The 14,977-nt window shown below is 47.4% G+C and overlaps 1 protein-coding gene across 6 annotated transcripts in view; it reads left to right on the plus strand.

Moving 5' to 3' along the window:
• The window catches only part of ACSL6 (acyl-CoA synthetase long chain family member 6), a 774,575-nt gene that overhangs the window by 658,442 nt on the left and 101,156 nt on the right, over positions 1-14,977 (plus strand). For all 6 annotated transcript variants that reach the window (XM_069652522.1, XM_069652521.1, XM_069652520.1 and 3 more), the window contains one exon: positions 10,802-10,873. In XM_069652522.1, the coding sequence (XP_069508623.1) occupies positions 10,802-10,873 (72 nt within the window). The remainder of the gene's footprint in view (positions 1-10,801; positions 10,874-14,977) is intronic.

The raw sequence follows: 14,977 nt of genomic DNA on the forward strand, positions 1-14,977 counted from the left end.
AATACCCCCAAGAAAGACAATATTCGCACTACTCCGCCCCACAGCAGCTACATACAAGGCTCGACTATGTCTTTGCTACGTCGGATGTAATTACAGAGATTACTCAGGTAGAATATAAGGCAAGGGTCCTCTCGGATCACTCGCCACTGGTTCTCGGGTGGCAATACTGCCCCCCCGAGAGCACGGATTCCGACATGGCGCCTCCGAGCAGCGGCGCTAAAGGACCCAGTCTTTAGAGAGGACATAAGGGAGGAGATTACTAACTACTTCGAGGCGAATATGGTTAGCGTTGACTCGGCAAGTACATTATGGGAAGCCTTCAAGGTAGTGATGCGAGGGGTTGCCATAGCAAAATCAAAAGGCCTGCAGGGCGGGGTTCTGGCTGACCTACAAAGAACGGAAGGGGAACTAGAAAGAGCATTAAAGGGTGGAAGCTAAAACATGGAGCTGGTACTTAAGCTGCAGCAGAAATGTGCGGAACACTGGGAAAGGCTCTGCAACTTCAATTACAAAAAGTATATAGAGAGACAGCATGCGGACGGGAGGGGATAAAACAGGACAGCTCTTAGCATGGCTATACAAGAGCGAAACTCCCAGACTCACGATCAGGATGATAATGAGAGAAGATGGTAGTGTAGCGGACACCCAAGAAGGAGTTAACAAGGAGTTTGCAGATTATTACAAGGTGCTATATGGAGATGAGGAGGGAAGCAGCCATGTGGAGGTAACAGAAACACTAAAAGACATAGGACTGCCTATGATAAGTGGGGAGGAAAGAGAGGAGCTAGATGCACCAATCACTCTGGAGGAGTTAGAAGAAGTGGTGAGGCAGCTGCCTACCAGTAAGACCCCAGGGGCGGACGGGTTCCCAAGTGAATTCTATAAAATATATAGAGAGGAAGTGCTCCCCCCAATGTTAGATATGCTTAATGAAGCGTTTGAGGTGGGACGGTTGCCGGAATCACTCAGAGAGGCGATCATAATACCGCTTCCCAAACCTAACAAACCTGGGCATAGCTGTGGCTCTTACAGACCTTTGTCGATGTTGAACCAAGACAGCAAGATATTGACGGCTGTCCTGGCAAACAGACTGCGAAGAGTAATAAGCAAATGAATACACCCTGACCAGACGGGCTATGCCCCGAATAGGAATATAACTCATAATCACAGGCGACTCCAACGGGTTGTCGAATGGGGTAGTAAGACTGAAGGCGAAATGGCGATTGTGTCCTTAGACGCGGTAAAAGCTTTCGACTCGGTTCAAGTGGCCATGGTTGCTGGCTGCCCTGGAGGCGTACGGAATGCGGCCCGGTTATATAAAATGGGCAAAGATGCTATACAGTGAGCTGCTGGCCAGAGTTAGAACGGGATCAGTGATATCCAAGAGGTGGCAACTTAGTAGAGGCACCAGACAGGGGTGCCCTTGGTCCCCGATGCTTTACATATTAGCCCTGGAACCCCTAGCAATGTACCTCAGACAACAATATGACACAATAGGTATTGAGGTGGGGGGGGGGAATGAGACCTGATCTGCTTATATGCGGATGATTTGTTGCTATACTTGAGGTACCCAGAAGAAAATCTCCAGTACATCCTGGAGGTGATGGAGAGGTATGCGGGGCTGTCGGGGATAGCGGTGAATTGTCAGAAATCTAGTATTTTTCCACTGGGCAGCTATAAGGGAACCCCTGTGGGATGGTTACCGGTGTTGCAAATACCATGGGCAGTTAGTTCTTTCCGGTACCTTGGGATAGACGTGTACCACATGGTAGAAGAGGAACACAGGCACAACACTGAGGCAGCAATTGTGAAAATCAAGAAGTGTATGCAATTCTGGGTGGCATTGCACCTAGCAACGATGGGACGAGGTGCAATGCTGAAGATGGTGGTCCTACCTGGGCTCCTGCATTATTTTAGTAATATTCCATACATGATACCCAAGAAGTTGTTTGCTAAACTGAACAGTATGTGTAGGGATTTCCTGTGGTATGGTACCTGAAACAGAGTGGCGCTATGGAAGCTGCAGAACTTTTATGAAAAAGGGGGGATAAAACTGCCTGATTTTGAGGTTTATTATGTGGCGAGCCAGCTGCAATATGTGGCCAAATGGCTCTCAGATGAAGCGACCCCTGAATTTAGGTTGTTTGGACATGATTGCGCCCCATTTCACTTAAGAGAGATGATCTGGCTGCCCAAGTCAGAAATGAGAGAGCGCCTTAGATGATGATGCTTGGGTGGAAGATGTGGCGTCGGGCATGCCGGATGATGGAAAACCCATTCCCATGCTCCCTGCAGGTACCGCTGGTTGCATTTGCAGGGGAAGATATGCAGCTGAGGATGATAATGAGGGCCCACTGGGAATCGGTGGGGCTGGTAACGTTAGGGGACATCTGGCAAGCGGGGACCATTACGGATTTTGAAGTGCTTGGGGAGGAAACGGGGTTACATACGGGCCAGTACATTACATTTCACAGAATGGTGCAAGAATTCGGAAAACATGGCCTGGAACAGTATTGGAAGAAGAACCAGATGCTATCATAGAGGCAATATATGATATATCGGCGGGGGGGCATGACATTTCTAGATTGTATGAGATGGTGATGTCTAAGGTCGGGAAGGATTTGACACAACTGAGATTAGATTGGGAAGCGAAAGTAGGAGCCCCGATAGAGGATGGGATGTGGGAACGTGCCCTGGGGTACCACAAGAAGGTGTCAAGAAATGCGAGACTAAAACAAATACAATTGTATATAACGCACAGAGCATACATGACGTCTCTGAGGATATCCAGATTTGAAAATGCTGGACGACAAGCATGTCCCAAATGTGACAATGAAAAGGCTGGCATGACACACATGTTTTGGTCATGCCCAGTAATTGAATGTTTCTGGGGTGAAGTGGCACAGAACCTAGCGGAATAGGGGGTCACGATCATCATAGATACAGCCTGGGCCTGTGTCATGATGCCCGCTCCCGGGGAGCTGGTTCAAGCCCTGCGTCCCCGAAAGCGGATATACAGTCCCCAAGGAAGGACCCAGCTACCTGATTTCTACAAGGATTTCACCTCTCATCTCGGGTCGGTGCCTGTTCCCTGGCATTTCGTACCCCGGCCCCTATGGGGAAAAAGACACTAGCATTAGTACATTAATGCATGGACACAAGGGGAACCTCTTATCAAAACACTTACCTGGAAGCCAAGCAAGTTTGGTTCTCACCAATCCGAAAATCCAGTGAAGTAACTGGATACCAACGCGCCCCTGCATCAGAAGCAGGATGGAGAGCTCGTCCTTCCAGACCCTAAGGTGAGACGCTACGAGGAATCACAGAAGGGTTTCGAGGAGGGTGAGAGGGGAAAGTGGGAGGCTGATTGCATTACCCCGCAGACAGTTAATCCCCTATTTTCGCCTACAGAAGAATACTTCTGCGAGCCAGACAAGCCAGATTTGGGGGCCCGGTCCAGTCCGTCTTCCGAACCCTGCGCATCACCTTAGAAGAGGTCACAGCAGCGCGAACCAGGCCAGTGCCTCCGTGGGAGTCAGGTGAGCGTTACAGAACTTAAAGATGTCTTGGCCCAAGTTGTAAATCCACCCCAAGAATGCACAGAGTATATAGACTTAGTGGTCCAATTGGATCACAGACTTCAAAACAGAAAAGCAGATCGGTCCAGGTTTGAGACCCGGGTGTTGGTCAAGACCCATGCTAATCCCAAGGGAGTTGATGTCTCTGAGCCTATGCAAATTGGAGGGGTTAAAGGACCCTTAACTCAAAAGGAACGTGAAAGGAGGCGGCAGTTAAAATTATGTCTTTATTGTGGGAATTCTGGACACTTTCTACGAGATTGGCTGGCAAAATCGCCCCGAAAGGCGGTAGGAGCCGCTGATAAAAACCATGAAGACTCTGTTTCGGGAAACGACTCCGCCCGACAAGTGTAGGGTTCCGCTTGCCGAGCTTGAAAACTAACTCTCAGACCTCGCATTTCATTGTGCCAATGGTTCTCGTAGATCCAGAACAGCCTAAGCGGTTGCATGCAATAAAGGCATACATCGATAGTGGGGCTATTGGAAACTATGTGGATCGTGAATTGGTCTCTAGGATTAACCTCCCTCTCCATCCTAAAACCAGCAAAGATGTCATCACCACAGTCGATGGAACTGAAATTGCCTCTGGACCGGTAACACATTCCACTACTGAGGTGACTCTTATTGGTCCCGACGGCCATCGGGAGGGTGTTGTGTTTGATGTAATCAAGGCTCCACAGTTTCAGGTTATTCTTGGAATCCCTCGGTTAGAGACACATAATCCTCGAATTGATTGGCGAGCTAAGAGAATAACCTTCCCGGATTGTACACAAACCTGCTACCCAGAAAACCTGAAGATTAATCTAGCATCTGTAACTTCTGCCTCCATGCAACTACCTCCGGAATACCAAGGACGTCTTCCAAAAGCAACAGGCCAACACGTTACCTCCTCACAGATCGTACGATTGCCAAATCGATCTGGTGCCCGGTGCACAACCCCCTTGTAGCAGGATTTATGCCCTTACCGAACCTGAGAATCTGCATTTGAGACAATATTTGGATCAATACCTAGCTAATGGTTTTATTCGCCCGTCAAAGTCCCCGGCATCCTCGGCTTTGTTCTTCGTGCCCAAAAAAGAAGGCGACCTTAGAACTTGTATCGATTACCGCGCATTGAACCAGATAATGGTTAAAAACCGTTATCCTCTGCCTCTGATCCCTGAACTCCTTGACCAGGTGAAGGACGCTTGCATATACACCAAGTTAGATCTCCGGGGGGCTTATCATCTGGTACGAGTTAAAGAAGGCGACAAATGGAAAACTGCCTTCCGTACTAAATACGGATTATTCAAGTACCAGGTTATGCCTTTCGGATTGTGTAACGCGCCGGCTGCCTTCCAATACTTCATGAATGATGTCCTTCGGGAACTCATCGATGTTTGTGTTGTCGTATAGATCGATGACATTCTGGTGTACTCCTCTTCAGAATCTGATCACAGAAAACACGTCAGGGCAGTACTTGAAAAACTGCGCCAACACAAACTAGTTGCTAAATTGGAGAAATGTGTTTTCCATACCACAGAAGTCGAGTTTCTAGGTTTCATCCTGACACCCAAAGGAGTCTGAATGGACTCAAGAAAAGTGGATGCCATCCTCAAATGGCCATCACCTAGCTCTGTAAAAGGGGTTCAAAGCATGCTCGGCTTTGCCAATTTCTATCGCAGGTTTATCCCGGAATTTTCACGCATGGTACAACCCATTACTGCACTCTTGAGGAAAAATAAACGTTTTGAATGGTCTGAAGAAGCCAAGCAGGCCTTTCAGGATTTAAAAGCTAAGTTTACCTCCGCACCTATATTGAAACACCCTCGTCCAGATCTCCCTTATGTCGTCGAGACTGACGCATCCAGCCTAGCCATGGGAGCTGTTCTGTCCCAAAGAGATCCCGAAACCAACCAACTGCATCCCGTAGCATTTTGGTCCAGAAAATTCTCGGCACCCGAGGTTAATTATGCAATCACGGACAAAGAACTGTTAGCCATTAAGTCCGCTTTTAAAGCCTGGCGGCATTATCTGCTTGGCGCTCGACATACCATCACAGTGATCACTGATCACCGGAATTTACAGTATTTGAAAACCGCCAAGGCTCAGTCATTACGGCAGCTCCGATGGGCTTTGTTTTTCGCTGAATTTGATTTCGTGATTACCTATCAACCTGGCTGCAAGAATGGCAAAGCAGACGCCTTATCCCGAATTGGAATGGGAGAATCTGATACAAACTCAGAACCAGTACCAATAATTCCCGAACAGAGGATTCTAGGCATGACTTCGTTACAGACGCTTGAAGACATTCAAGCCAGAGTGAAACAACTCCTGGACCCTACAACCTTACAGGATTGGATACAAAAGGGATCAGACTTTACCATAGATAATGGTTTACCTTATTTCCAAGGACTCTTTTGTGATGTCCTGTTGTGTTTGCGCCCAAAATAAAAGTCAAAAGAAAAGACCAGCCGGTCTCCTTCAACCTCTAGACATACCGCCAGCATCCTGGCACACCCTATCAATGGATTTTATTACGGACCTGCCTCCTTGTTCGGGGTACAATACTATTCTGGTAATTGTGGATTTGTTTTCCAAAATGGCCCACTTTATTCCTTTGAAAGGTTTACCTTCAGCTTCTGTCCTAGCCAAAGAATTCCTCGAAAATATTGTTCGGCTACATGGATTCCCATCTATACTAATCTCTGACTGGAGAAGCCAATTCATTTCCCACTTCTGGCGCAAATGTTGTCAAATGGCGCAGATCGACGTATGATTATTGAGCAAGTCACCACCCTCAGACCAATGGTCAGACCGAGAGGACAAATCAGACCCTTGAGCAATACTTACGGTGTATGTTACAGCAATCTGAAAGCAACTGGAAAGACATTCTTTGGATAGCCGAATACGCATATAATAATTCGGTACACTCTGGAACTGTCCACAGTCCTTTTTATACTTTGTTTGGGCATCACCCTCGAACCTCAAACCTTGACTCACCTCAGAACCTCGGAATGCCTGCAGTAGAACATCTGCAATCTACAATTACCCAAGCCTTCAAAGAGGCAACTACGCACTTACAACTTACAACAAGCCAAGAGAAAATACAAGGAGAATGCTGATCTACATCGGAGTGAAGCACCTCCGTATCAGATTGGGGATCAAGTGTGGTTAGCTACCAGACATTTACCACTCAAAGGGCCTCGAACTTTTAACCCAAAATATCTGGGACCTTATTCTATTACGGCAATAATTAACCCAGTGGCTGTTAAACTTGATTTACCAACTAGTATGCGAATTCACCCTGTTTTTCATGTGTCACTTCTGAAACCAGTGGTACCCGGAACCCGACTACTCAAACCTCCAGAACCTATTCTAATAGATGGGGAGCCCGAATTCGAAGTGAAGAACATTTTAGACTAAAAAATGTTTAGGTCAAAACTGTTCTACCTAATTGATTGGAAGGGGTACGGACCTCAGGAGAGGTCACGGGAACCCAGCGACCATGTGCATGCACCTCGATTAGTCAGGAAATTCCACCGACTCTTCCCAGACAAACCAAAACCCCCGGAGGGAACAACCTTGGGAGGGGCCTTGGGGGGGTGGTGTCATGATGCCCGCACCCGGGGAGCCGGTTCAAGCCCTGCGTCCCCGAAAGCGGACATCCAGTCCCCAAGGAAGGACCCAGCAACCCTATATAGGGGCCCTTTGGACAGTGTCCTGGCGCCTATGGCGCCAGGCTCATAAAAGACATCTGTCCTGGCGCCATAGGCGCCAGGCTCATTATGGAAGCTGCAGAACTTTTATGAAAAAGGGGGGATAAAACTGCCTGATTTTGAGGTTTATTATGTGGCGAGCCAGCTGCAATATGTGGCCAAATGGCTCTCAGATGAAGCGACCCCTGAATTTAGGTTGTTTGGACATGATTGCGCCCCATTTCACTTAAGAGAGATGATCTGGCTGCCCAAGTCAGAAATGAGAGAGCGCCTTAGATGATGATGCTTGGGTGGAAGATGTGGCGTCGGGCATGCCGGATGATGGAAAACCCATTCCCATGCTCCCTGCAGGTACCGCTGGTTGCATTGGCAGGGGAAGATATGCAGCTGAGGGTGATAATGAGGACCCACTGGGAATCGGTGGGGCTGGTAACGTTAGGGGACATCTGGCAAGCGGGAACCATTACGGATTTTGAAGTGCTTGGGGAGGAAACGGGGTTACATACGGGCCAGTACATTACATATCACAGAATGGTGCAGAGAATTCGGAAAACATGGCCTGAAACAGTATTGGAAGAAGAACCAGATGCTATCATAGAGGCAATATATGATATATCGGCGGGGGGGCATGAGATTTCTAGATTGTATGAGATGGTGATGTCTAAGGTCGGGAAGGATTTGACACAACTGAGATTAGATTGGGAAGCGGAAGTAGGAGCCCCGATAGAGGATGGGATGTGGGAACGTGCCCTGGGGTACCACAAGAAGGTGTCAAGAAATGCGAGACTAAAACAAATACAATTGTATATAACGCACAGAGCATACATGACGCCTCTGAGGATATCCAGATTTGAAAATGCTGGACGACAAGCATGTCCCAAATGTGACAATGAAAAGGCTGACATGACACACATGCTTTGGTCATGCCCAGTAATTGAACGTTTCTGGGGTGAAGTGGCACAGAACCTAGCGGAAAAGGGGGTCACGATCATCATAGATACAGCCTGGGCCTGTGTCATGATGCCCGCTCCCGGGGAGCCGGTTCAAGCCCTGCGTCCCCGAAAGCGGACATCCAGTCCCCATGGAAGGACCCAGCAACCCCATATAGGGGACCTTTGGACAGTGTCCTGGCGCCTATGGCGCCAGGCTCATAAAAGACATCAGGCCTGGCGCCATAGGCACCAGGCTCATTATGGAAGTGCTTGGGTGCACTTACCTGATGCAGACCATGCTGCAGGATCCCGGCCTCCTTGAGGCCTGAAAGGAACTACTTTACCTGTGGGACTAATTTACCATCCGGGCGTGGTCGGGGAAGGATACATACCTGATTGGAGGAAGGATACATACCTGGAACTTCTTCCAAGGCTATTTAAACCCCACCCGAACAGCCACACGTGCTTGCGTTGTTCTGCATCTAGCAGCTGGACGCTCACCGTGTCTGCTCCTGCATCCTGACTTCTGCCACGCCTGCCAGCATCCTGGATCACCTGCAAAGGAAGAGAAGAAGAGAACAGAAGAAGGAAAAGTCCTTACCTGCTAAATCCGCATCCCGGAGACATCTCGCCGACAACCCTGAAAAGGAAGACTTTTATTTAAAAGCTCATCGCGTCGATCGCTGCAGCGCCGCATTCCACTCACCTTTACAGGGCGCCTCCATGTTCAGCAGCGATCATCCGGATTCGCAGTCACGCCCCAGTGCCTAGGGAGAAAAAGACCAGAACAAAAGGTGAGAGAGAGAAGGGAATAAGGAAAGCTAAATCTCCATGTTAAGACTTACCTGTTGATTCATTCCCTCTTCATTTCGGGTCCGCGCCGCATCCTGGCATTTCCGGACCCCAGCCCCTAAGGGGAAAAAGAGACATCAGCATTAATGAGTGAATGAAAAGACATTACCAAAAAACGCTCATTAAAGACTTACCTGATTTCTACAAGGATTTCACCTCTCATCTCGGGTCGGTGCCTTTTCCCCGGCATTCCGTACCCCGGCCCCTATGGGGAAAAAGACACTAGCATTAGTACATTGATGCATGGACACAAGGGAAACCTCTTATCAAAAAACTTACCTGGAAGCCAAGCAAGTTTGGTTCTCACCAATCTGAAAATCCAGTGAAGTAACTGGATACCAAAGCGCCCCTGCATCAGAAGCAGGATGGAGAGCTCGTCCTTCCAGACCCTAAGGTGAGACGCTACGAGGAATCACAGAAGGGTTTCGAGGAGGGTGAGAGGGGAAAGTGGGAGGCTGATTGCATTACCCCGCAGACACTTAATCCCCTATTTTCGCCTACAGAAGGATACTTCTGCGAGCCAGACAAGCCAGATTTGGGGGACCCTGCGCATCACCTTAGAAGAGGTCACAGCAGCGCGAACCAGGCCAGCGCCTCCGTGGGAGTCAGGTGAGCGTTACAGCCTGCTTGCTGGGAGGGTTCCCCAGGTCACGGAAACTTAAGCATGTTGATAAACTGAAAGATCTAGCATATGTGCTTGCAAAATGAAGGTTTGCCATGGGATGGAAGACGTGTCACAGGCCACGGGTGGAGGTGTGGTAGAAAGAGTTTGCAGAAATGGGCGTAGGCAGAAATGATGGTATGGCAAGAGGCAAGCAATGCAGGGGGGAGGAAGAGACAGGAACCCTGATGGCATGGAAATCATCAATAGTGGAATTGTTTGGAGCAATACAAGATCTGACAGAATCTACGGGAAGCGAGACCCCGCCACGTGCGGCAGATACAGAGTGTGAGGAATAAATAGGCTCATGAAGGGGGGTGGGATGGGGGGAGCAGTGACCAAGATTAAGTAGTGAACAATTGAACTGTTGTAAAATGCACTGCGTGTTTGGTTTGTATTGTTGTTTGGTTTGAATAAAATTAATAAAATCTTTAAAAAAAAAAAGCATAATTTCCGGATGACACAAGGCGCAGTCACATACTGCAAGATCCAGTATTTGGCCAGGCTTCTTGCGCTGGATCTACGTGATTATTTCGTAAACGAACATTTCAAAGACGAAAATGTTAAATTCTAAATGTTTGTATTCGAACTAAGCACCCACAGCTAAATGGCCTTTGTAGGCTCCGCTCCCCCACCCCCGTTACTTACACTTCGCTGTGTTCCGCCGAGTCCCTGCAGCGCGAGTTTCCTTCTCTTCCGTGGATGGGAACCGACAATGCGGGGTCCTTTTCTTTTTCTCAGAAACGTTGTTATTTTCAATGCGGTGGACACTTACGCAACCCCTGCTTCACTTGTTCGCTATACTGAAAACCAAATGGGAGGTTCTTACACATACCACAGACTCATGTTATGGCCTTTAACACGTGGCTCTTGCAGGCATGTTCCTAGAATCACCAAACACAGTGTGTAGGTCATATCTTTACATAAGGGTTGCCTATTTGCGTTTATGGATGCATTCTCTTTTTTTGATAAACAGAAATGTTAGTGAATATGTTAGCACACAAAGCTTAAACGTGCATGCCTGTTTAAGGCACAATGAACTGCAGCCATTTAACAAATGTCATGGTTTCTTTTACACAGACACTCCAAAAGACAATCATGGAGGATATGGTGAGGTTAGGAAAAGAAAGCGGCCTTCACTCATTTGAACAGGTAATATCACTGTGCAGCATCTTTGACCCGTTACCCAACAATGCAGCAGAACCTGCAGTGAATTGATGTGTTGTAAATAAACTCTGTATAAACACGCTGTGGGAACATCAGACAATGATACACATCACACCAGAATCTGTTTGGGGGTTAGGACAACCACCTAAAATGGACTAGAGGAAACGTTTACACTAAAATAGATCCAAGCAAACATGTTCTAGGTTTATTTCCCTCCTCAGAGTGGTCTCCAAAGGGTGGGATTTTGCATCCACCTGGGGTTCAACCTCTGAAGCCCCATTCCAAGCGCCACAGCTGCTTCTTATCCTTGTTGCCTCCAAACTCCCTGCCCATACTCTCCATGTTAAGCCCCATCCTTCCTCTCCCACTCCAGGCCCCACATTCTGCAATCATACCCCCACCCCAACTCCACCAGAGCTCCACAAACAACCTATCTGCAACTGTGCCTTGAACTTTCATCTTGCTAGCTTGTTGTGCACTATGAGCCTCGCCAGTCTCCTCTTGCATTGCAGTCTTCTCTGGCTGGCATTTCTTGAGTGGCCTCTTACAAGGGCTGGAAGAGGGTCCAAAGAAAGAGAAGGGGCAAATAGTGATCAGGATTGGTGAACACAATTTAAGGGTTCTTCCAGACGTTCCACTCTAGTGAAGCCTTCAAACAATAAAGTTCAAAAACGTACCCATATAGGTCTTTGTCTCTTCTCGGCGACACCATTTGCTAGAAAGGAATATTCAAATGACGAGACCAACACAAAGACTCAAAATTCCAAGATACCCTAGTCTATAAAGAAAGTGTTTCATGTTTGGCCAATAGAAGAATTAAATAATCTGAAACTACAAATATCCAGCCCAAAGCTAAAAAAGAGCAAAACAAATACATGTTCCTTTGAAGGCCCCTTTAGGAGTTACTCATAGTCTGGTGATTCCTTCAGATTCTTTGCTTTTGCCACATGTCTTAGGAACTCTCCCAAGGATTCAGTTCCACAGCTCTTACGCCTCTCAAGGGCCTTCCAATTGTCACACGTGGGATTCTCTCCACCTTCTGGAATTGAGGTTTCACAGGATGTCTCTCCTAGACCTTGGGTTGCTCAGCCTCACATCATATCCTTCCTGGACCTGGGTTTCAGGATTTACAACAGGTCCCTCCTAGACCTTGGTTTTCAGAATTCACAATAGGTTCCTTCTGGACATTGTCTTTAAGGGGTATTTCTGTCCCCCCAGTCATGTTCCTTTTCAGGAAGACAATATTCACGTGCCCTCCTGCCATGGGCATGGGCACTCTACTTTCCTTCCCCCAGGGATCACTGGTGAAAAGACTGATGTTCTAGCCCTCCAGTTCCCCCAAGAACTGGCAGAGGGGTTGGTAGGCCTTCAGGCAGCCCTCTTTTTCTATGACATGGCTTTCCAGCTCTCCTCCTCTCCTTCCAGCCTCGCCAGGTTTATACTGCCTTCCACCAGTCAGTAATTCTCCTGGCCTTCCTCTTTTAGCAAGCAAACATCAGCAGGTGTATTTGGTTCCTCCAGGACTAAAACACTGAAGGAAGTTTCCCAGACCCTTTTATATATATATATATATATATATATATATATATAAGGCTTTATTGCTGTTTTTAAGCTAGTCTCTGGTAGGTTTTCCCCAGGCTTCTGTGTTTTCCTCCCTGAGATTGGTTAGCCTCCCCGATACTCTTATTTCCCCTTGTTACGTTGTTATTAGTCATAACTTGGTATTCGCTGATTACTTTGTTCCCATTAGCATGCATGCTGGGCTAGAAGGTTTCTAAGGCCTCGCAGCGTGCAGCACCATCGTGGAACCCCCTTGCTCAATGTCAGCAGGAGGATTGTCTTTCCAGTCAGTGGACCACTTTGTTCCCACATGAGGTATTCTAGGAATTGAAGTCCGCTGGTTGGTTGACAATGTGGGTTACTCTGGGAAGAATGTTAACGCATCTCTCTGGGACTCCTGGTGTGTGTAGATGATCCTGTGCCATATGAACGCAGTAAGCACAGACCCTCTACTCCATGTAGTTTGCAGTAGCAAGACATCAACATGGTCTCTGGGAATTAATTGAGCATACTTTCTTTGAGAGGGTAACAAAGCCCCTGTGAGACCCTCTCCAATCACCCTGTGAGTCCACATCGGGCAGTGGCCAGACCAGCTCAGCCATCTGTGTCTTGTTCCTCTCATAAGAGGGTGTGGGGAGTTCCTGCAACTCGTGTAAGAGCCGAGCTCATTTTCCTTTCTGTTGTATAAACCATGACATTAAACAAAAACAAGCATTGAAAATGCCAATAGGTTTTGGCTATCAAGTGCAGCCTCAAATGCCCTGATGATGTGCCAGGTGTAGTCACCATATGGTAAGGCATTGCTCACATGTGCAGCTACTGCCATCAGATGCCATCTGCCTGCTCCCGAATGAACTATGTAAAAGTTTGAAATGGATACATAAGTACATATGTCTTCATACAGTGATCCTTCAACTGGTTGCAAGCCACATGAGCAGCCTTTTCTTTTGAAGTCTTCTTTAGCATTGTTGCATAATAGTATCTTCACTAGAGCTTATGAAAAAACTCACTTTCTAAATGTGATTTTAAATCTTTTTACATAGTTCAATATATTTTACCATAGGAAGCAAGGGGAAAAAACAAATGTGCTTATCGACCACCGACCTGCCAACTAAATTGTGTGTGATTTTGTGTTTTTTTTCACATCTTCACTATTATCATTTAAAATTTCTGAAGGTTAGGTATTCCACTGAGATCTTTGTGGCAGCCCTAAGGCAGCAACACAATACTGTTATATGAAACGAGGTGCAAGGAAAAGAGGGGCGGGTAAGCGTAGTGAGGAGAAGGGCAGGGGAGTCCACAGGGCACAGTCAACCCAAGTAAGTAAAGTTAGAGGGGGCACGGGCAAGCACATAGGATGGGACAACATCTCCACAGAAACCCACATACCAGAAATGGGATACAGTAGAAAACAATTGGGAATACTAAAGTGGAATTTCTAGCAGGTTATCCTTCCGTCAAGTTAAAGATCTCAGACAGAAGAGGCTGGAAATTGCAAATCGTGGAAGCATCTGAAGGGGCTCCATGTCATCTTCTACTAAATTCAAGCGATGTACAAAACCCATATTATTTTACCAATCATTAGACCGGCACAAACTCGTTTTTTAAAAAAATTAAGTTTATTTATGATTTTACCAGTCTACAACTACACAATTGTTCACACAATAACATAAAGTTGATCGCGGAGTTGGTCGCAGAGTTGCTCTGCAGTCTGCAAAGTGGGAGGGAAGTCTGTTCTTCTTGGATGCTACTGTGCGACACTGTGCTGGAGGAGGAGCTGCACATAAAACCCCAATTTTCCCAAGGAGCAGCCGCAGAGTTGGTCGCAGAGTTGCTCTGCAGTCTGCGCAGTCCGCGCTGGCTAAGAAGGCCCAAGGGCTTGAAGTATGTGCCACTAGGCGGTACAGAGTTTATCCTGCGTTTCAGACTCCAGTTTACTCCCTGAGTGCCTCTTATGTTCTTCTGATCTTGGCTATGTCTCCATTTTGCGAGAGTGACTGCGGGCTTTGCCTTTGTATTCTCTGCACGGACCCAAGAACTGACTCTGTCCAGCCCACTGCATTGGGGAGCTATGGTAGATTTACTATTGTGGTCGGCTGTCCCAGCTGGTTGTGGCATTAGCCCTTGGCCAGGGTAACTCTCCCATTGAGGCCTTCCTCTGAACTTGCTGTCCCTTTGGGGTTTGTTGAGGGTGATCCTGCCTCTGTGGTCACGGCTGCACATTGACTATCTCAACTACATGACCCATTCCTTCTTTATTCCCTCCCCCTTTCTCCTCATTTGACTCACTTTCTTTTCACTGTTGGGCAACAAGCGAGGTGTGGTTGAAGTGCTCACCGGTCAAATTAATCCAGGATTGTGGAGTCACATAGTGGGGAAACTCACTCCCACTAAACCCGCCCCGTGTAGGGTGGCTACCCGTGCTTCTAAACAGCCATCCCACCCCTAACCCCTCAACAAGAACAATTTGACAAAGCAGCCTCATGCCTCAATTAAGCATGGCACTAATAAACCACAAAATTCCGCTCA

The sequence above is a fragment of the Ambystoma mexicanum genome, chromosome 3p (assembly GCF_040938575.1).
Source record: "Ambystoma mexicanum isolate Mex_15411 chromosome 3p, UKY_AmexF1_1, whole genome shotgun sequence".
Classification (NCBI taxonomy): Eukaryota; Metazoa; Chordata; class Amphibia; order Caudata; family Ambystomatidae; genus Ambystoma; species Ambystoma mexicanum.